This window comes from Corylus avellana, chromosome 3, assembly GCF_965113065.1.
Source record: "Corylus avellana chromosome 3, dhCorAvel1.hap1.2, whole genome shotgun sequence".
In the NCBI taxonomy this organism is placed as follows: domain Eukaryota; kingdom Viridiplantae; phylum Streptophyta; class Magnoliopsida; order Fagales; family Betulaceae; genus Corylus; species Corylus avellana.
Genome location: NC_142492.1, coordinates 19,239,463 through 19,261,423, shown reverse-complemented (window position 1 = coordinate 19,261,423; position 21,961 = coordinate 19,239,463). Strand labels below are relative to the sequence as shown.

Here is a 21,961-nt window from a genome sequence, read left to right as displayed (position 1 = left end):
TTTTTTTAAGTCCAAATGTTTTGAAAATATATTAATTTCATATTACTTTTGCTATTTTGCCCAAGTGAATGAGTTAAATGTGAACAATATAAACATAACATATACCTAATCCAAAATGATGTTTTGGTGTTTAATATATACATATATAAACGATGATCTTCTATTTTCAATAAAAGGCTTTCCACGTACCACACGTAACCTTAGTCTAAATTAAATTTCTAGCAGCTTTCTTGAGATAACAGATGCATTTGGCAGGCTGGCAGCAATATAATTGCACACGCAAGTAGATTTGAAAATGGCACTCTCAAGGTGACAAGGTCAACTATGGAGCAGTCTCTACCGAATAGTACCGATAGTGATTTCTGGCTCCCACTGGAATGAATTCTACTTTCCGCATCAGATATTTTACATCATGCCATAAATAATTAGGTGAAAATCAACTTTAATCAACCGTATTTATTCATCACCATAAATGGCCATTTCTTATCAACAATCTACTGTACTGGTTGTGATAGACAAAAAATCTAGGACATCTAAGGCTTAGAATGAAATCAGTTAAATAAAAAAAAAGCTTTCTATTGAGATAAATACATCCAGATTAATGGGTACAATAGTCTCCTTTAACAGATGAGAACAAAGAAATTTATGCCGTGTTCATGCAGTTTTCATTGGAAAAGTAGGGCATTCTAGCAACATAGTTGCAGCAGAATATACTAAGATGAAATGTTGCATTTGCGTTCAAACTTTTTCCATTAAACAAAATGAAGTCCGCCAGCAACAACACAAATTCCTTAAAATATAATTTCACATTAATAGTTAAGGGTGACTCTGAAAGCTGGGTGCATGTTGATGAATTAACTAGAGAAGCATTACCAACTCATGGAATTCTTTGAGTGTTGCAGTTTCGCATTGTACGAATTTTCTATCTCCTCCTGCAACAATTTTGTGAATTGCATAGTTAACCTAGTGCTTCCTTCTCCAAAACTAGCAGCTTAGAAAAATCTAACTACGGAAAAAGAATTTATATATTTACATAAGAGTTTAAAGCAAATGCATTATGAGGAAGAAATAGACATGCATTAGCAACCTTTTTGACATTCCTTGAAAGGGGAAGAAAAAAAAAAAGGGAGACCATTTCCAAGGCCTAACTTTTCACAAATAGTCTGTATTTTAGAAGAAACTGTATATTGTAAAATAGGTAACCTAGAATAATCCAAAACATAGACCGAGGACCACCCAATCAAAGTCCAAAAGTGCAGCCATAAATTTGCAATAAGCAGACACATGTCAAGACAATTCTGAACTAGAGGGAAATTTCTTAAATTGACATAAAAAGGGACAAGAAGAGAGGGCGAGAAATACCTTGCAAGACTTCAGCAGAGGCTGCAAGAAAGATGATCTGAAAAACCTGATTGATTTGCCAAGTGAGGTTCTATCCCATTCTGCTATCAAGCAAAAAATTTACCACACAATCAGTGCTACTGGAAAAACAAATTCCAAATGGTATCTGTGTCGAAGGGAGCATGCAAGACCTAAAACAAAAGTTGACTAATCATACAACTATCTGACCGCCAATTTAACTTCTCAGGTGTTATCATCTCCTACACTAATTTAACAAATCCTAAATGGAAAGGAAGCCCCACCCTTGCATCAACTATCTGGTGTCATTGCTTTTAGATTGACTTCATGAACCACCAAAGAAGTACAGGATGCATACAAAATTTGATGATGAAGACAAGGACTGTAAAGGTAATTAAAAAAAAAAAAGGTCTTAGTTTTGTATTAACATACCATTATCAACATCTGGTCTCAAAGCTCCCACGTTCATTTCTTCTAAAAGCTGCAAAAATTAGATAAATAAATAAACAAGACTTCTTGAGATCCAGGAGACAAATTCCACATAATCTGTAATAAAGTGAAAGTATTAAGGTACAAGTGTGCTCCAAGAAGAAGATTTCTAGACACAAAAACTAGCATGTCATGCATTAAAAAAACAAATGTTGGATTAGTTAAATCATGTGGTTGTTAATCAAGTGACACATTAACTGGATGCTCTTAGCAAGCATGTAGGACAGAAGGCAGCTGGCTAAGGAAAAGATGAGCTGCATCATGCTAGTCATATTTTACTTGAGTAACAGGCAGTTGGGACAAATGCTTAATGAAGTTGAGTTTGAGTAACAGCATAAACAAGCTACCCATCAAAGTTCTCAAGAAATTCTAACAGAAAAAAATTAATAGCCCAAAACTAGGCCTAAAGAAGACTTTCATTATGCTGAACCCAAAAAAATACTAATTAGTTTATGATTCTATTTTTTTTATTTTTATTAATATTGTATGACTCTAAATATTAAGATGGTCTCAGTGGAGAAATCAAGATATATATTGCTTAGCTGAGATGAGTTTTATGGATGAGAGCTAAGACTAAACAACTTAACAAAGCCTCTGTTCATACAACTTGGAGTTGGCCATGTGGACAAGTATTAAGACTATGAAAGATCAAATTAGAAAAAAATAGTAGAAAAGGATATTGGTATGGGCTAGGTCCCTTGTCCAAACCTTACAAAGCTTCAAGAATAAAAAATGGGGAGCAGTCACAACTCCACAATTTCCAATAAGGCATAAGAGTAGGTTATGTAAAATTTCACTTCTTCTCAGCCCAGTATTACTGTTCTTATATTGAGTAATTCTAGGCAAATTTCTGTCCAGACACTAATGGAAATTGTTGAACCTAAATAGATTGCATCACATAGAAATCAGCAATAATTCAAGGTCTACATCATTAGAACAAGAGCTAAGTTGTTCTTAGATAAAAAAATTTACAAAATGTTTCAACTGGGATTGAAAAATCTTCCCTTCTGGCAAGCAGTTATGCAACGGAAACGAAACAATGATCACTCCATACAAGTTTACCTTAGAAAGGGTTGGTACTGCAGTAGGATCAAATTCCTCACAACAATTTGGATCAATAGGAACACAAACACGACCTGGAAAAGTAGAATAAATACTATTAGATACTAAAATGACCCACAAAACTAACATATATTTGCCAGAAAAGATGGTTGCAGATGTCACTTATTCAAGGCTTCATACTATAAGCATATGACTTCCATGCCTAGTAGTTAACAAGTAATTTACTTCTGATAGATTGCCACGAAGGACCCAACACTCTCACCATCCTAATCCACGTTATCTTGCAGTAGAAGGGGAAGACGTGCCAATCATACAGGATTCGGTCATGGATTAAAGCTAAAGGAGACGTGGGGCAGCATGACAGTAAAAAGGGAAGTGGTTATGGCACGTTGTAGCATGGTAGTAGAATGGGAAGTGGTTATGTCATGTGGGTAATTGTTATCTTACGTCGGTAGATAAGTATTATGTTCAGGTGGTTATGTTTTAGTGGGTATCTATTATGTTATGTGGGTAGTCGTGTGTGAGTAGAAGTCGTGTGTGAGTCTAGTATAAGACAATGATTGTAGAATCCATGGGTTATACAAATTGTAATCAGACATTTGTTTTTGTGGTTTGTCTCCAACCCTTAATTGGAGTTCATTATCTATCATATATCTATCTATTTATGTTCAAATTATCGTGGAGTCCTATCAATTTGGTATCAGAGCATGGCTACCAACAAGGATTGCATCGAGAAATTGGAGATGGAAATACATGAGCTGAAAGAAGGAATTGAGAAAGCTGGGTACGGAGTCATAGTCTAATTTTCATGAGCTTAGGGAATTATTCTCCAAGTCTCTCGAGAAGGGCAAGTCATCTGGGACAAAAGATCAAGGATCATTTCAAGGGCATGGGGATCATTCTACCGGGCATTCAAATGGTTCTAAGGGATCAAATGGCTTCGCTAAACTGGATTTTCCCCGTTATTTTAGTGACGATCCTATAGTTTGGATAAACCGGGTAGTCCTATACTTAGATTATAAGCAAACTCCGGAGGAACAACGGGTGTCATTGGCCGCCTTTCATCTAGAAAGTGAGGCCGATCAATGGTGGCAATGGTTAAAGAAGCTGTATCAGGAGGAACAATTGGCCATTACTTGGGAGGTATTTGAACGGGAGTTGATGATCCGTTTCGGTCGTACTGAAATTGAGGACTATGACGAAGCACTTACCAAAATCCAGCAAGTGGGGACATTGCGGGAATACCTACAAGAGTTTGAACGTCTAGCGAATTGGGTGGATGGGTGGCGTTAAAAAGCACTAGTAGGAGCATTCCTTGGGGGCTTAAAGCAAGACATTGTCTCTACAATTCGAATGTTCAAACCCAAGACCCTTCGTGATGCCATTGAGTTGGCATGCATGAGGGATGAAAATCTCTCAAAATCACGGAAGACAACGCGAAGTGAAGGGCCCAAGTCCCACTACACAAACTTCATGCAAAAATCTTATAGGCAAGTAACAACCACTGCTGGGCCATCTGCGGCAGTACCAGCAACACTGACATATTCATTTGGAAGTGCAAAGAAATTGTCATGGGAGGAGATGCAAAAACATCGAGAGAAGGGCTTATGTTTTTCTTGCAATGAGAAATTCACGCCGGGACACCGGTGTCAAAAACCTCAAGCTTTCTTCCTTGAAGCTTACACCACGGAAGATGCAGTGGATGATGATGGAAACCCGTTTGAAGGAGCAATAGACGGCAAACCGGTCGAGGAGGAGGAAGAACCGCTCATCTCTCTCCATGCGATTGCCGGCTGTAATGGACCCAAAACCATGCGTATCAAAGCTGTCATTGGTAGGACATTGATCATCTTGATTGATAGTGGGTCTACCCACAATTTTGTGGATCATAAGGTAGCTCAAGCACTACAACTTCCTGTAACACCGGTGGAAGAATTTGCTGTCAAGGTAGCTAATGATGAAAGGCTACAGTGCCGAGAGAGGTATGAGAAAGTGCTAATTTCCAGACAAGGGTTTCAATTTTCCACTACATTATATTCCTTACCATTGCATGGGCTAGATGTTGTATTGGGTATTCAGTGGTTAGAAATTCTTGGGCTCGTGCTATGTAACTGGAAAACAATGACGATGAGTTTTCAATGGGATGGTCAGTCCATCACACTCGCAGCCCAGGCGGTAGAGCCCATTCGTGAGATACTTATCCAGACTCTTGACCGTGAAATGCAAGGAGGGGAATTATTTGTCATTGTCTCACTGGTGAAGCCCCAAGCGGAGGCTATGACCTTACCACCAGGAATCCACGACTTGCTCCAGGAATTCCATCATGTTCTTGAAGAGCCCCTGTAAATTCCACCTTACTGGATTTTTGACACAAAATTCCATTAAAAGATGACACTGTAGCAGTTAACGTGAGACCATATCGATACGCTCTCTTTCAAAAAAATGAGATAGAGCGGCAAGTGATGGAGATGCTAACCACAAGGCTAATCCGGCCTAGCACAAGTCCTTTTTCATCACAATTTTATTGGTTAAAAAAAAGGACGGATTGTGGAGGTTTTGTATGGACTACCAGGAGTTAAATGCGGTAACCATTAAAGATCGATTTCTAATTCCTATGGTGAATGACTGTTAAGTGCCAAAATATTCATATTTTAGCCCTTAAACTTATATGTGTTCATTCCTTAGTATTGTTAGTTTGTGCTATTTTACTTTCCTTTTGTATTTTCTTTGTTTTATAGGTCTTTGGAAGAAAACAAAGCATTCTTAGAAGTATCGGGCTTAAAGGACAAAATTTGGGAAAAAACTAGAAGATTTGAAACAAGCAAAAGTATTCTGGTAGTGCGATTAATCGCAGGAGACCTGCAATCGAGCGCACTTTCAAGAGGTCCACACGAGCGAGAGCATGGCGTGCGCTCGTTCGCACAAGAGAAGACTCAATCGCATTGCGATCGAGTGCAAAAGACAAACAATCGATCACAGAGGTGCGATCGAGCACACACGGGATGCAATCGAGCGCACCCGTGCGCTGGAGAATTCCAGAAGCTGCAGCCAGACTCCCTTTGCTTTCCATATTAGGGTTTTTCTAGTCCTAGTTGCACTAGGACTAAACCCTACGAGTTTACTAGGATATCTAGGTTTTCTAAAGTATTCTTAAGCCTATAAATAGACCTTTAAACCTTGAGAATAATCGTTCTTTAATAGACACAACTTTGGGGAGAGGAATTGGAGGATACTTCTAGGAGCGATTTTCGGTTCTTTCTTTCCCTTTTCTTTTTAGTTTTATTTTAATTATGTGTAACTAACTCTTAAGAAATGCTAGATTGAAGCTCTAATTATGTTTATTTAATATTTCAATATTGGCGCCTTTGTGATAATCATATTGTGTTGCTTAACTTGATTAATTCCTATTTTCTTTAATTCCTCATATGTATGTGATTGGCCATTATATGCATGTGGTATGGATTAGTTAATTAAATCAATTTGGATGATCGAGGCCTAGGTTTAAGAAAAGTAACAAAAAAAATTCACACCGGGTTCTTGGGTTAATAAACATGAGGAACCGAGAGTAGACACCCATGCCTTAAGCCTCATGTGTTTGTCAATTTTCACATATTTATGCTTTCTTAAAGAACAACTTAATAGACACCCATGTTAAATCATTTAAGAAAGAAAAGAATTAGAGTAGACACCCATGCCTAATTCGTTGCTTAGAGAAATCAATAGCTTAAGGAATAGACACTCATACCCTTAGGTTGGCAAACATTAAGTATTCATAATATGATTGGATCATTGGCATATTGTTATATTATCTAAGTATGATTAGTGGTGGATATCAAAGTTCTACCTTTACCTTATCTTTATCTTTATTTCTTTTCCTTAGTATCAATATCAATCTCGTGACAATTTTGGTATTTTAATTACTTCTAAAACAAAATCAACAATCGCCGTGGGATCGATCTCGTACTTGTTGCACTATACTATCATTTGATCTTGTACACTTGCGAGTAAAACGTACAATTATTTGCCTATTAATTTGGGTAGATATTTGCACAAGAAGTTTTTGGCGCCGTTGCTGGGGATTGTTTGATTTTGTTTGCAATTTTTTTTCCTTAGTTTATTTTTGTTTTAATTTCTTTTTCTGTTTTTCTAGTTTTTTCGCAGTTTCTGTTCTGCCTCCTGAGGTGCGCTCGAGCGTCCATTCCAGGGCGATCGAGCGCACCAGTGCAATCGAGCACACCAGTGCAATCGAGTGCACTAGCAAGTATGATCGATCGCACATCCGGACAGCAGCACAAAATCTGTTATAATTACAAATCTGACTTTTTTTTTTCTTTTCTTTTCATGCAGGGTCAGTTAAGTTTGCATCTTCGTAAGTTTTATTTTTAATTTTTTTTTTCTTTTTACTTTTTGTTATTTTATTTTTAATTTCACACATGTGGGGAGGCATTCCGACGCCCCATGGATCATGTTCATTATGCCATGACCCTTATCACCATATTAGACAATGTTCTTCAATAAGACAAATTTCCAACAAAATTTTTGGGCATAAGAACACATCATTCTCTAGCTGGGGAACGACCGCTATTTTGATTCATGTAACCCGACATGGCGCCAACAGTCCAATCTCTCATGGCAAGCTCAAGCTCCCGGAATTCATGCCCCACAATCTCATGGACTGCAACATTAATCATATTAGCAATTCTATGATTATGCATATTCCTCTCAATCAGCTTCACAACAGCAATATCAGGCTGAACCACCTCCTCTTGAGTTTTCTAAAAATACATTAGCTATGATCAGTTCAACAATTGAGGAGATGAAGAACTCTCATTTGAAATCAGTTAAAAGGACGGAGGCCCACTGTACACAAGGAACAGATTTTCTCAAAAAAGAAGAGCCCCAAAGTCAGTCGGTTACCACTCTTTATGAACATTATATGGAGGAAGAGAGTATTTGCTATCATGAAGAGGAGCCATCTCCACAGTTCTATGATCATTCCTATTCCTATCTTAGCCCCAGTCTGCGGCAATCCATTTTCAAGATAGAAGCTTATGAAGAGGAGCCATCTCCCATCAATTGGTCTCAACATTATCATGAAGAGGAGCTATCTCCAATCTATTGGCCTCAACAATTCCAAGAAGAACCACCTCCTCCAAAAAGGTCTGCCTTAAAAGAAGCACATGCCAGCTTAGAAGAAATAATATCAACTTCTCTTAGCCAAATGGAGGAAAGAAATCGATCATTTGAAAGGAGGAAAAACTCTCGCCTGCAATCATTTGAAAGGATGGAGGCTCATCTCAAGCAAATATCAGATATCCTCGAAGAAGAAGAGTGTCAAGGTTAGTTGGTGGTCAATCCTAGTGAGCACTACATGGAGGAAGAGTACACCTACTATCATGAGCAAGCTATCACATTGAGGTGTGAAAAGGTGGTTGAAAATCAAGTGAAAGAGGGGAAGGTGGAGCAAACTGAAGTTCCACAGGAATCACATCAGGAAAAAGAAGAGAGCACTGAGACTTCTTCAACATTAGGTCTTATTCCTGAAACACCAAGAGGCTAGAAGAGAAGTCTGTTAGAGCTACCACGAGTAAATTGAAGACATCAAGATAGAAAAGCTCCCTGAGTTTTCTTCTTACTTTATTCCAGTTCATGATTCCCCATCGGATCATAAACTGTTTGAGAAAACTCAAAGTGGTCATCCCCAATCTATAGACATTTGGAATCACCTTAAACAGAAAAGATTTATTCCCTTTGGTGCAAGAGAAGGAAAGACTGGTGCTTCAAATTTAAAGTGCCACAGTCTGACTGAAGATGTTAAATTTAGCACTCATGGGAGGCACCCCACAGCATACCCTTTTTATTTTGTTTGTTTGTTTCCTTTGTATTTTTTGTTTTCCTTTGTTACTTTAGTATTTTGCAGGGACAAGTGTGCTTCAATTCAAGTTTGAAGGTGTGTTATGAGCCACACTATTCCAAACAGTTCATCAATCTCTCGGGTAAATTCTTTCTATGTTATACACAAATTGGAGACAATGTATAATTTAAGTTTAGGGGTATGAGAGACATTTTTACACACTTTGTCTCACTTTTGAAAAAGAACAAAATAAGCATGTTCATGTTGTCTTAAAATTTTGGTTGATCTTAAAAATTGTGATTTGATTCTCAGTCGTGAGCTTAAAATTTTGAATACATGATTTGATGATAAAGTTTTTCAGTTGGTTACTTGCTTAGGACAGTTGAGAATTCACAAGTTTGATTTAATCTTACACAAGCACATTAGCACATAATTTGTGGGGTATGACATAAAAGTCTGATGTGTGTGTTTCTACGTCTTGAGTGAAACTGGATGATCTATTAGATGGATACTTTCGCATATATATATATATATATATATATATATATATATATATATATGTATATATATATGTGTGTGTGTGTGTGTGTGTGTGTGTGATAAAAAAATAAATAAAATAAAATAAAAAATCATTGATAAGAATTTCACTAAGTAACTGGACATTTTGCCTCAAAGTATTGAGTGTTCATGTCAAAAGGTGAAGAATTTTGATTTGGTTAATGTCATGGCTAGTTTGATTTCGTAACCTTTTTGACTCGAGTTAGTAAGTCCTAGGGGTATCTCTACACCTAATGTCCTAAATCCACCTGGTTTGGGAGTTATTAAGTTAACACTCGTTACATGAGTCAATTAGAAAGTTTAAGGGAACCAAACACTGCACAGCTTGACCAAGAAGAAAAAGAAAATGAAAAGTTATACCATAGTTATTCATTTTAATGAGAATTTTAATGAACTTTGAGATATTGAAGCAGTGCACATTGAAAATAATTGGAAGCTTCATATTTGTGTGCTAATCCACTTTACACTGTTTCGAACTTGTGATGCCTTAGCCTATCTTTTGTAAGTGATTAGACTTTAAATTTTCAATTTATTGTGAAGACGGAGTTTATCTTTTTAAGCTTGCTAATGAATGAAAATCATACTTTTGAGTGACACTTTAATTTTTGAATAACATGAACTCTTGCATAATGTTTGTGGGTAACATTCCTAGAAAACCCTCATGAGACTTCACTCGTCCTTTAGGGAATGCCTAGAGGTTTAAAAGGCTTGTCGCATATATTAAATGCAATCGTATATCCCACGAAAGATGGATTTATCTTTTAGTTTTCTGTTTTTCCATTTTGTTAGTTTCGTATTGCTAAGGGACTACCATTATGTAAGTTTGAGGGTGTGTTAAGTGCTAAAATATTCATATTTTAGCCCCTAAACTTATATGTGTTAATTCCTTAGTGCTGTTAGTTTGTGCTATTTTACTTCCCTTTTGTATTTTCTTTGTTTTATAGGTGTTTGGAAGAAAATAAAGCATTCGTGGAAGTATCGAGCTTAAAGGAAAAAAATTTGGGAAAAAGCTAGAAAATTTGAAACAAACAAAAGTATTCTGATAGTGCGATTGATCGCAGGGCACACTCCTAGAGAGGTCTAGACGAGCGAGTGCAAGGCATGCGCTTGTTCGCACACGAGAAGAATCGATTGCATTGCGATCGAGCACACACGGGATGCGATCGAGCGCACCCGTGCGCTGGAGAATTCCAGAAGCTGCAGCCAGACTCTGCTTTCCATATTTTTCTAGTCCTAGTTGCACTAGGACTAAACTCGACAAGTTTACTAGGGTTTCTAGGTTTTCTAGAGTATTCCTAAGCCTATAAATAGACCTCTAAACCTTGAGAATAATCGTCCTTGAATAGACATAACTTTGAGGGGAGGAATTGGAGACTACTTCTAGGAGCGGTTTTCGGTTTTTTCTTTCCCTTTTCTTTTTAGTTTTATTTTAATTATGTATTACTAACTCTTGAGGAGGGCTAGATTGAAACCCTAATTATATTTATTTAATATTTCAATATTAGCGCATTTGTGATAATCATATTGTGTTGTTTAACTTGATTAATTCATGTTTTCTTGAATTCCTCGTATCTATGAGATTGGCCATTATATGCATGTGGTATGGATTAGTTAATTTAATTAATTAAATCAATTTGGATGATCGAGTCCTAGGTTTAATAAGAGTAACAAAAGAAATCCACACTGTGTTCTTGGATTAATAAACATGGGGAACCGGGAGTAGACACCCATGCCCTAAGCCTCATGCGTTCGTCGATTTTCACAGATTTATGCTTTCTTAAAGAACAACTTAGTAGACATCCATGCTAAATCCTTTAAGAAAGAAAAGAATTAAAGTAAACACCCACGCCTAATTCGTTGCTTAGGGAAATCAATTGCTTAAGGAGTAGACATTCATACCTTTAGGTTAGCAAACATTAAGTATTCATAATATGATTGGATCATTGGCATATTGTTATATTATCTAAGTATGATTAGTAGTGGATATCAAAGCCTTACATTTACCTTATCTTTATCTTTATTTCTTTTCCTTAGTATCAATATCAATTTCGTGACAATTTTGGTATTTTAACTACTTCTAAAACAAAATCAACAATCTCCGTGAGATCGATCTCGTACTTATTGCACTATACTATTGTTTGATCTTGTGCACTTGCGAGTAAAACGTAAAATTATTTGCCTATTAATTTAAGTAGATATTTGCACAACAATGACATGTTAGATGAACTCCATGGTGCAGTCCATTTCACTATGTTTGACTTACAAGCAGGCTACCACCAAATCCGAGTTCAACCGGAAGATATACATAAGGCAGCCTTTCAAACCCATAGTGGTCACTATGAGTATGTGGTGATGCCATTTGGCCTATGCAATGCACCATCCACATTCCAGGCAGCCATGAATGAGGTATTTCGACCTTATTTACGGAAATTTCTTTTGGTGTTCTTTGACGACATACTCATATTTAGCAAATGTTGGAATGAGCATGTAGATCTACGTAAAATTTTTGAGATATTAAGTACTCAAAAAATTCTTTGTGAAGCCCTCCAAATATTTGGGGCTCTTGAAAGTGGATTATTTGGGGCATATAATTTCTCAGGAAGGGGTAAGGGTTGATAATCGCAAGATTGATGCTATGCAATCTTGGCTGCCACCGAAGACAGTCACAGAGCTGCGTGGTTTTTTAGGCCTTAGGGGCTATTGTCGCAAGTTTGTGTGAAATTATGGAGTTATTGCTGCCCCATTAACAGACTTGTTGAAGAAGAGAAATTTTGGGTGGAACCCGAAGGCCAATGCTGCAATTGAGACCTTAAAAACGGCCATGGTGACAACGCCAGTCTTGCTGCTACCTGATTTTTCTAACAAATTTATTGTGCAGACAGATGCATTAGACTACGGAATTGGAGCAATCTTGAGCCAAAATGGGCGACCCATTGCATATTTGAGCAAGGCTCTTGGACCCTCTAAACGAGCATGGTCAATCTACTCCAAAGAGATGCTAGCTATCATGGAGGAAATCCGAGCGTGGCGACCATCTTTGCTGGGCAACAAATTCCAGATACAAACGGACCAAAAAAGCCTCAAGTTCCTCTTGGAACAGCGCATCGTCACCCCCAAGCATTAGAAATGGGTGTCCAAGTTGGTGGGTTTCGATTATGAAATCATTTATCGGCCAGGCCACTCCAACGCAGCAGCTGACGCTATGTCGCAGATGCCACATAGCCCACTCTTAATTTCCATAACCGCTCCAGCTATTGACGGCATTTCAGGTCCACATTTCTGCTTATGGGAGGAATTAAAACAGATCAACGTGGCTGATCCTTATCTGATTGCACTTCACCAAAAGCTACAAGCGCAACCAGAGTTAATGACTAACTATAAGGTACGAGATGGGTTACTATTTTTTAAAGGTCGCATTCTCATTCCTCCTAAGTCACTCCTCAAGCACGAGATTTTTCATGAGTTTCATGCTTCCAAGTTGGCAGGCCATTCAAGTATCTTGCGAACTCTAAAAAGATTAGCCCAGAATTTTTTTTGGGAAGCCATGAAGACAGACATCCAGGATTGTCTCTGAATGTGATGTTTGCCAAAGAAATAAAATTGAAGCTCGTTCCCCAGTTGGGCTTCTTCAGCCCCTAGCAATTCCTAATCAAGTTTGGGAGGATGTCAGTTTAGATTTTATAGATGGGTTGCCTTTGTCGGCGGGTAAAAATTCCATCTTGGTTGTTGTTGACCGCTTAACAAAGTATGGGCATTTCTTTGCATTAAGTCATCCATACTCAGCTAAGAAAGTTGCAGAAATTTTTGTTTCTGGGGTGATGAAACTCCATGGCGTACCCCGTTCTATTGTGAGTGATAGAGACCCAATTTTTCTTAGCTCATTTTGGATGGAGTTTTTCAAACTTCAAGATACATCATTGAAAATGAGCTGAGCTTATCACCCACAAACCAATGGGCAAACTGAAGTTGTCAACTGCTGCATCGAACAGTACTTAAGATGTTTCACCAGCTTCCACTGGTATAATACCAGCTTCCACGCATCAACAAGGACAACCCCTTTCCAAGCATTGTATGGCCAAGCAACACCTCGTTTGGTCAATTATTTGGTAGAGACATCCCCAGTCAGCAAAGTGGATAACAATTTGCAGAATCGTGATGAGTTACTACGAGACTTGAAGTCTAATCTGCACAATTCCAACAACCGCATGAAGCAATATGCTGATGCCAAACGTCGCGAAGTGAAATTCCACATGGGTGATTGGGTATTCTTGAAACTACAGCCCTATCGTCAGCAAAGTGTATTCCGCAGAGCTCATCAAAAACTTGCCAACAAGTTTTTCGGTCCATTCCAAGTGATAGGGGAAGTTGGCTCGGTTGCATATAGGCTGGCCCTGCCTGAGGAGTCCAAAATCCATACTGTGTTTCATGTTTCTCTCAAGAAGAAGATAGGTGACGTTTCTAACATCTCAACCACACTACCTCCCTTCTCTGAAGACATGGGTCCAATTACCAAGCCTCTACACATACTCAATTATCGCTGGGTCAAAAAAGGAACTGAGTTTTTTATTGAAGTTTTGGTCCAATGGAAGCATCTTGCTCCAGAAGATGCCACATGGGAAGACACAAAGCAACTCCAGCAGCAGCTCTCATCTATTAACCAAGCAACTCCAGCAGCAGCTCTCATCTATTAACCTTGCGGACAAGGCTAATCTTCAAAGGAGGGGGTGAATGATAGATTGCCACGAAGGACCCAACACTCTCACCATCCTAATCCACATTATCTGGCAGTAGAAGGAGAAGACGTGCCAATCATACAGGATTCGGTCATGGAGTAAAAGCTAAAGGAGACGTGGGGCAATGTGGGGCAACATGGGGCAGCATGACAGTAAAAGGGGAAGTGGTTATGGCACGTTGCAGCATGGTAGTGGAATGGGAAGTGGTTATGTCATGTGGGTGATTGTTACGTTACGTGAGTAGATAAGTATTATGTTCAGGTGGTTATGTTTTAGTGGACAATCTATTATGTTATGTGGGTAGTCGTGTGTGAGCAGAAGTCGTGTGTGAGTCTAGTATAAGACAATGATCGCCATGGGTTATAAAAATTGTAATCAAACATTTGTCTTTGTGGTTTGTCTCCAACCCTTAATTGGAGTTCATTATCTATCATATATCTATCTATTTCTGTTCAAATTATCGTGGAGTCCTATCAACTTCCTTAAGTTAAAAAGGTTTTGGTGTCTGAGCAAAATAATACCATTAAGATTTTCAAGAACATTATCTGATAATGTTTACAATGTTTACAGTAAAAAATTATAGAAATATTGCCATTCATATCCAATACTAACAAATATTCCAGGGGCTGACCTGTTTTGGGGTGTACACAGAATGGTGCTTTTAGCAAATGGTTCATGTGTTTTGAAACCTAAAAAGTGAGCAGATACGCCAAATGAGAAGACTACTATAGCATGTCAGATATAAAAGGTTTACTTGTGTAAGGAGTATATAATTCCTCATCTATGTTGATATACGATCCTGAGAAGAATGTAAACTTAAAACAAGAATGGCATTACACAAACCTCCATATCAATTCTAGGATAGGTAAAAGAGAATACAATCTCTTCAACACACCTTCGCAGCCCTTGTGCCTGAAACAAGTAAAGAGGTAAAACAAAATTAAGTTCCACTAAAATTAAATCACACTTTACTAGATTAGAGAATTTCATGCCACAGGCTTTCTATGGACCCATCATCACCTTTGTCACAATTGTATTCATCCTAAGCTTTCCAATATTCAGCTGTTCAAACCCCTGTTATTGCCTATTTGCTATACATTGCATGGATGGCACTCAGCAACCAGTACTAGACATTATCTACATCTTCCTTAATTTCTTCATTCCTATCAAAGATTGCATCAATAAAGGTTCTGTCTAAGTTGGCCTAATTATAACTAGAAAACAGATCACTATGGTACTGATAAAATTTGAAGCACACAGTTGTAGAAAAAAGAGGCAATCTACTAATTGTATTATAAATGGATTTAAAGTGTTAAGGCACCCATAAGTACAAAGGAAATATACAAAAGGAAACATCTAACTAGAAGAAGCAAAAAGAACAAGTGACTATAACTAATCAACAAAGGAAGAATATAACCAACTGTCCACATATACAAAGATTTGAAGAATAAAGATAAAATCTCATATATCGTCTTTTCCTGGTCCTCAAAACTTGTCATTCATTTCCCACAATAAACACCATAAAAGGCACATAGACACCATCTTCCACATTGCAGTATTCCTTGAACTGCTAGAGGTTCACAAATAGGCAAATAGATCGACTACACATCTAGGTTTAACCCAGTACAACCCAAAACAACTGAAAAAGGTAATCCAAATGGCATAAGCCGCGTCACAAGGAAGAAGGTGATCAACAAACTCTCCATTCCTCTTACACATGCAACATCTATCCATCATGATGGCGTGCCACTTCCTAAGATTATCCATGGTGAGGATCTTACCTAGAGCCGCCAACCATGTGAAAAAGGCCGCCCTCAAAGGAACCTGAGTCCGCCACACACTCTTCCAAGGAAAGCGGCACCATTTAGTACAAGTCAATGAACAATAGAAGGATTTGACCTTAAACAACTATGCTGATATCAGCTCTATTAAATTGTTTTAAGCAATTGTTGTCTACATTATTAGAATGCAACGATGTCATTCCATGGGAATGATAAATAAAAAAACAAAAATTGGCAGAAAAATCTGCTATTCCAATCTATTGCATCTGGATGCCTTATACAAAGTTATAGACCAGTATACATATTAGTTCTCTTCTACTATTCATGCTAGCATGTGTAGCACTGATATCCAATTTTTATTACAAGGTCCTAGAGAGAGACAATTGTGCGACACTGGAGGTATCATACCTTCAGTCTTCCCGATTGCAATATATGTTTTAGTTGCTGCCATCTGACAACATTAGTGTCTTCTTTTGAAATGGAGGATCGCTTGTTCTCCTGCCACTTCCCCCGAAGTTCAGAAGTAATAGCTGCAAAGAAAACTTCATGTGAAATACTTAACTACGGGCATAGAATATTTTATACGTAACAGAAAAAATTTATACATTCATCAGGAATCATCTCTAAGATCTTCTCATATCGCTCCTCAGCTGAAAATAGTTTTTGACTTAAAAGCAATTTCGACTCAAAGAAATCCTTGAGAACTTCAGTATATGATCTCCTGCAGAGACGGAATATGCCTTAGGAGAGGAAATAACGGGCTCAGAAGTTGAAATTCAATATATATTAACACTTACGCAAGGAAGGGATGCAGAGCAAGACCCGTAAAAGACACCATTTTAAGACTATTTTCATTTCCCTGAACAGAGTACAGAAAAAACTATTCTTCATACCATAAAATATATTCCAAATTCAAAAGTTCTTTAAAATCATAATATACTACAAACATATTCAAAAGTTTTTTAACATCGTAATATACTACCTTGTAGACACGGAAATATTCCGCAATAGATGCCCTCTGTTCATTTGTCAACCTGCAGGAGTAAAGGCAGTACAGTTTTGAATCCTTGAGTGTCATGACATGAGTACGGAATTTGAAATATATATATATATATATATATATATATATATATATATATATATATATATTCAACTACTTATTGTATAACCTCCTTGCTTTCCCATCACAAACCCAGCAATGAACACCACGTCGACCACTAAATACCCAGAGAATATGATTAAAACCAAAATCATCTGCAAAAGAGGATTGAAAGCCAGGTGTAAGGGTCTGTAAAACCATACAAGTAGGAATGGAGATGATAAAAATCAATTAACATAAAGCTCCAACATTGCCAGATAAGTAGTGCAGAGATAAGAGGCATGTTTGAGATCTGAAACTTGTACCGGCTCATATGCTTTGTCTAACAAAAAACTATTTTACAAAACTTAAAATACCAATGGGAATAAGATTCCAAACAAGTGCTCATTAGTGTTAGTGGAAATTATAGCAATGGGAATAACATTCCAAACAAGTCTTCTATTTCTGGACTCCTAATCACAGACTCTCCACCTAATAACACTTTGTGCAGTCACAATTACAATTCACTGCCTCCACCCTTTTTACACCAACAGGACTTTTATCTCTTCTTCAAGGGCATCAGGCTTGTTTACCATTTGAGCCTCAACTAGCCTTTTTCTAGGAATATCATCAAACTAATAGTGTACAGTTTTAAGTGCAACCACCAACTTTTATTTTCACTCAGAACATAACAAAACCCCTTCAAATTCACCATTAATATGTGCTAAGAAGTCCCTCTAGTTGTGTTCATTTAAACACAATCCCGGTAAGATCTAATACCCAATAAATTACTCAAAATAATATATTAGATGCCAATTAGTCTTTCTTCTTCTGTTTGCTTGGGTGAAGGAGAAAAGCAAATATCACCCTACCTCTGAGAGAAGTATCAATCACTTTGATAGCAACTGTCATTAGAGGCCAGCAGTCCAAGCAAACATCAGCTCCTGAGCAGCAGTATCTAACATCATCGTAATCCGTAATATCCTGCAGAAAAAAGTGTAAGCCAAACACATCAAACAAGCAATCCCTCATGGTCAAACTTTCAGTTAAATTGTGACTATTTTAGTGGCTTTAAAAGTTGATTAACTTACAATATCAAAAACAAGCTCCCTCTCCACCGGAGTGAAAACATTATCACCAGTTTGTGCATATGCATGCCTCTTTGCAGGCTGCAGCATAATAAAGATCTTTTCTTTAAAAAAACAATAATAATCAAGAAAAAAAAAAAAAAAAGAATAGGGCTGAGAAGCACAACAGTCGAAATTCACAAGAAACCAAGAATAGGAACCTTGGCATTCAATTCCAGTCTCTGATATGCTTAAAAAAAAAAAAGTACTCGATATGGATTCTGTGATTGTGCATACAAGTAACCAGCTCAACTCATTACATGCATTACAAGAAAATTGGGAAAACTAACATGGCAAGTATGTATCAAAAGAAATAGTTTTTATCTTCGGTTAGAACAAAATGTACTAGATAGAACAAAATCAGCTAATACATTCACTAGCATCATCTTCAAAATAAAAGCATGTATTGAACAAAGTTAAAAAATTCAAGTTTAAGTGTGAGGACAACTACACGTCTACAAGTTATGTCAATCAAGCAATCACTGTTAATGAAAACACGAATCGAATCATCATCGTAAGAGTGGTCTAATAGAAATCTTACATCCACACTGTACACAGGCCCGATATCGATTTTAAACGGACACTTCTCTTTGATAGAATTTTCAAGTTCAGATGCACTGTTGAAAGACTGGTAGCGCAGATAAATATCATTATCCAGCGTGTACGAAAACTCTCTTCGACTGAAGTAGGACTGGTCACAGGCAGGATGCTTCCCATCTACACAGCAATCAAGCACATATTCAACACAGGAACAAATATCAATTTCTAAGCAGGCACACACACACACACACGGCTTTACCGTTTCCATAGGACATCCATTTGAATATATCTGCGTGAGGGAAAAGCTTTCCTGCCACAAAGAAAAGCAACAAAATGAGTTAGCGAATCCAAGCAAATTCAAATTTAGATTCAATGCATACAATTATACCGTAATAGACTTTGAGATAGTTGGCGTTAAATTCGTCAGGAACAGAGTTCCGTTCACGGCCTTCAGGTTCACACTCATCAATTACCATGTCTTCGCTTCCATTTCCGATCTCCTCTCTGGTCATGGTTGTGTGCTAAGCCTATTTTCCGATAAACAAAACAAAAATCGTTTCAGATCTCAGCGGAATCAACTAGGTAAAGAAACAAAATGGATGTAATTAATCTCACAAAAGTAGGGGTGTCAAGGCGGTTACGGTTAGCAGTTATTGGCAATAACCGCTAACCGTAACCGCCTTAGCGGTTAATAAATTTCACTAACCGCTAGAGGTTAGTGGTTAACCGCCAGTTAGCGGTTAATGAAATAGATAACCGCCCGTTATCTATTTCATTGGAAGAGCATTTGGCGTACTAAGGTGCCTATGCGAGTGGCTTTTTTTGGGTGGACCGCGGCCTTAGGCAAGATTTTGACTCACGACACCCTACGGAAGAGGAACTTTGTGATAGTGGAGTGGTGTTGTATGTGCAAGAAGAATGGAGAGTCAGTCGATCATCTTCTACTCCATTGCGAGACAGTGAGCATTCTTTGGCATATTATTTTTTATCGTTTTGGGTTGCATTGGGTCATGCCTTGCAAGGTGAGGGGCTTGTTCGATTGCTGGTGGTCGGGAGGTCGGTCCCGAAGTGCGGTAGTGTGGAAGATGATCCCTCTGTGTCTTATGTGGTGTATTTGGAATGAAAGGAATGCTAGATGCTTTGAGAACTCCACTAGGACCATAGAGGAATTGACCCATTTCTTCTTCTTTACTTTGTATTCCTGGACAGCCGCTTGGCTTGCTCCTATAGGAATCAGTTTCTCTAATTTCCTTTTTCATTTTTCTCCCTCTTAGGCGCTCTCTTTTATACTTCCCGTGTATGTGGGTTGCGCCCCTCTGCGCTTCTTTTTATATCATTATTACTTATCAAAAAAAGAAATAGATAACCGCCCGCTAACCACTTTTTCAAATTTGGGCTTTATTTGGGCCTTTTTGGGCTTTCTTTAGGACTTTTTGGGCCTTTTTGGGATTCCTTTTTTGGGCCTTTTTGGGCTTTTTTTTACCCTTTTTTTTTTTTTTTTTTTTTTGTATTTTTAGTGTCTTCTTGAACCCAATTGTTATAAAAAGAGCCCATATTGAAAAATAAAAAATATTTGACCCAATATTTACATTTACTTGTACTTTAAAAAAAATTCCTTAAATATTTAACTTTTTTTTTCTTTTTTTTTAAAAAAACAAAAAAAAAAAACAGGATAAAAAAAAAAATTCAACACAACATATATATAAAAAAAAAATAAAATAAAAAATGTCTCACCAGCAAGATAACTGTAAACTGCAAATTAAATCAACAATTAATCATACGCAATCAAGAACCTCTCACATTTACAAGGAATCTCGACCCACCCAAAATTGGTTCCAACCATAAAATTAGCCTAACTTTAAGAAATCCGCCCAATATTTTATTACTGAATTAACATGGCTATCAAAACCAAAATTTGTAATATTTTATTACAAATTAAAATTAAATAAGGTTATATAAGTTCTAAACAGATTGGCTATCAAAACCAACAGCAGATAATTATGGGGAGAAAGGATCAGCCTTCGAAATAGAATTATTACTATTGTGCTCAATGCACTTAATTACGTACTATTGTGCTCAATGCCTATCTATCCAAAAATATTTACACGTTTTTCTGGGCAACCAAACAAACACATCAAACGGCAAAACCCCAAACCACCCACCACCCAAAAAGAAACGGAGAAAAAAATAACCCAAAAAGAAAAGAAAAACCCACAAATCTTATCACCTCCTCCGCCTCCGATCCGCGGTGTACTGCGAGAGTGAAACGACCTCCGAGAGCGGCGTGGAAAGCGGGGTTGGCAGCGGCAAGTTCCTGGAAACCGGGCACGAGCCGTTCAGCTTCAGCCAGGCGTCGAGGTGTGTGGTTGCTGCGGTGGTGGTGGTGGTGGTTGCTGTTGGTGGCACTGGGGGAGTGGTAGGAGCGGCAACAGGGAATCAGAGATAGGAGGCGAGGAAGATGGTGGAGACTGTCTGACTGTGAGAGGAGAGTCGAGAGAATGGTCCGAATTGAGAGATCAGAGATGATAGGTTAAACTTGGGTTCTCTAATTTGCAACAGTTGGATTTGAAAAAATAATTAAATTTTGGGTAAAGTCAAGTACCCTTTTAAACTACTACCCAATTTATAATGTCCCCAAAACTTTCAATTATGACAATGTTTCCTCTAAACTATCACAACATTGTCAATGTCCGCCCTAAGACTAGCAATAAGATAAAAATGTCTCTATAAATTTCTCAATAAGACAAAAATATCCCTATAAATTCAAAAAAAAATTGATTTTTTAAGAAAATGAAAAAATTTAATTTAAAAATAGTATTTTTTTAAAAAAAACAATTTTTTTTAAACAAAAATTTTTAATTTTTTTTAAAACGAAAATTTTTATTTAAAAAAAAACTATTTTTTTATTTAGTTTTAAAAAACAAAAAATTTCATTTTATTAAAGGAAAATTTTATTTTTTTTAAACGTAAATTTTTATTTAAATAAAATTATAAAACTAAAATAAAAATAAAAAAACTAAAATTTTCAATTTTTACAACAAAAAAAAAATCGCAAATTTTTTAATTTTTTTCTTATAAAATTGATTTATAAAAAAAAAAAAAAAAAAAAAATTGGCCAACATTTGGATTTTTTTTTTATTTTTTGGTTAGTTTTAGGTTTTTTCTAGAAGTTTTAGTTTTATTTTTAAAAAATAAAAATAAAAATAAAAATTTACTGAGGGTAATTTCGTCATTGGGGGGAACATTGACAATTTTTTGTAGTTTGGGGGGGGACATTGTCACAATTGAAAGGTTGGTGGGACATTGTCAATTGAGTGGTAGTTTGAGGAGGTTATGTGAACTTTCTCCTTAAATTATAAATATTAACGGTTTGATTCGTT

At 37.1% G+C, this 21,961-nt stretch overlaps 1 protein-coding gene across 4 annotated transcripts; it reads right to left on the bottom strand.

Moving 5' to 3' along the window:
- Nucleotides 1–555: 555 nt before the first annotated feature.
- On the bottom strand, nt 556–21,130 carry LOC132175726 (uncharacterized). Of its 4 annotated transcripts, none has more exons than XM_088514867.1 (17): nt 20,797–21,130; nt 18,970–19,108; nt 18,841–18,891; nt 18,583–18,758; nt 18,006–18,083; nt 17,787–17,898; nt 17,006–17,090; nt 16,819–16,870; nt 16,634–16,695; nt 16,442–16,557; nt 16,245–16,366; nt 14,899–14,967; nt 14,687–14,744; nt 2,911–2,984; nt 1,792–1,840; nt 1,363–1,445; nt 556–932 (listed from the first exon to the last, which is right to left on the bottom strand). In XM_088514867.1, the coding sequence occupies exons 2-17, from the start codon at nt 19,091–19,093 to the stop codon at nt 870–872; spliced, it is 1,374 nt and encodes a 457-aa protein (XP_088370993.1). In that variant the 5' UTR covers nt 19,094–19,108; nt 20,797–21,130; the 3' UTR covers nt 556–869. The 4 variants fall into 4 exon arrangements, with proteins under 4 accessions (XP_088370993.1, XP_088370992.1, XP_088370994.1 ...); XM_088514866.1 differs by having other exon boundaries at nt 20,809–21,130; XM_088514868.1 differs by having other exon boundaries at nt 1,363–1,442; nt 20,809–21,130.
- Between the last annotated feature and the right edge of the window lie 831 nt (nt 21,131–21,961).

Excerpts from the sequence above, each read along its gene's own strand:
- LOC132175726 (XM_088514867.1), bottom strand. The coding sequence starts at position 19,093 with ATGACCAGAGAGGAGATCGGAAATGGAAGCGAAGACATGGTAATTGAT. Across the intron at positions 17,091-17,786 it reads GATTGATACTTCTCTCAGAG|ATGATTTTGGTTTTAATCAT; the intron begins GTAGGGTGATAT and ends CCTCTTTTGCAG. Across the intron at positions 2,985-14,686 it reads CTGTGTACACCCCAAAACAG|GTCGTGTTTGTGTTCCTATT; the intron begins GTCAGCCCCTGG and ends CTACTTTTCCAG.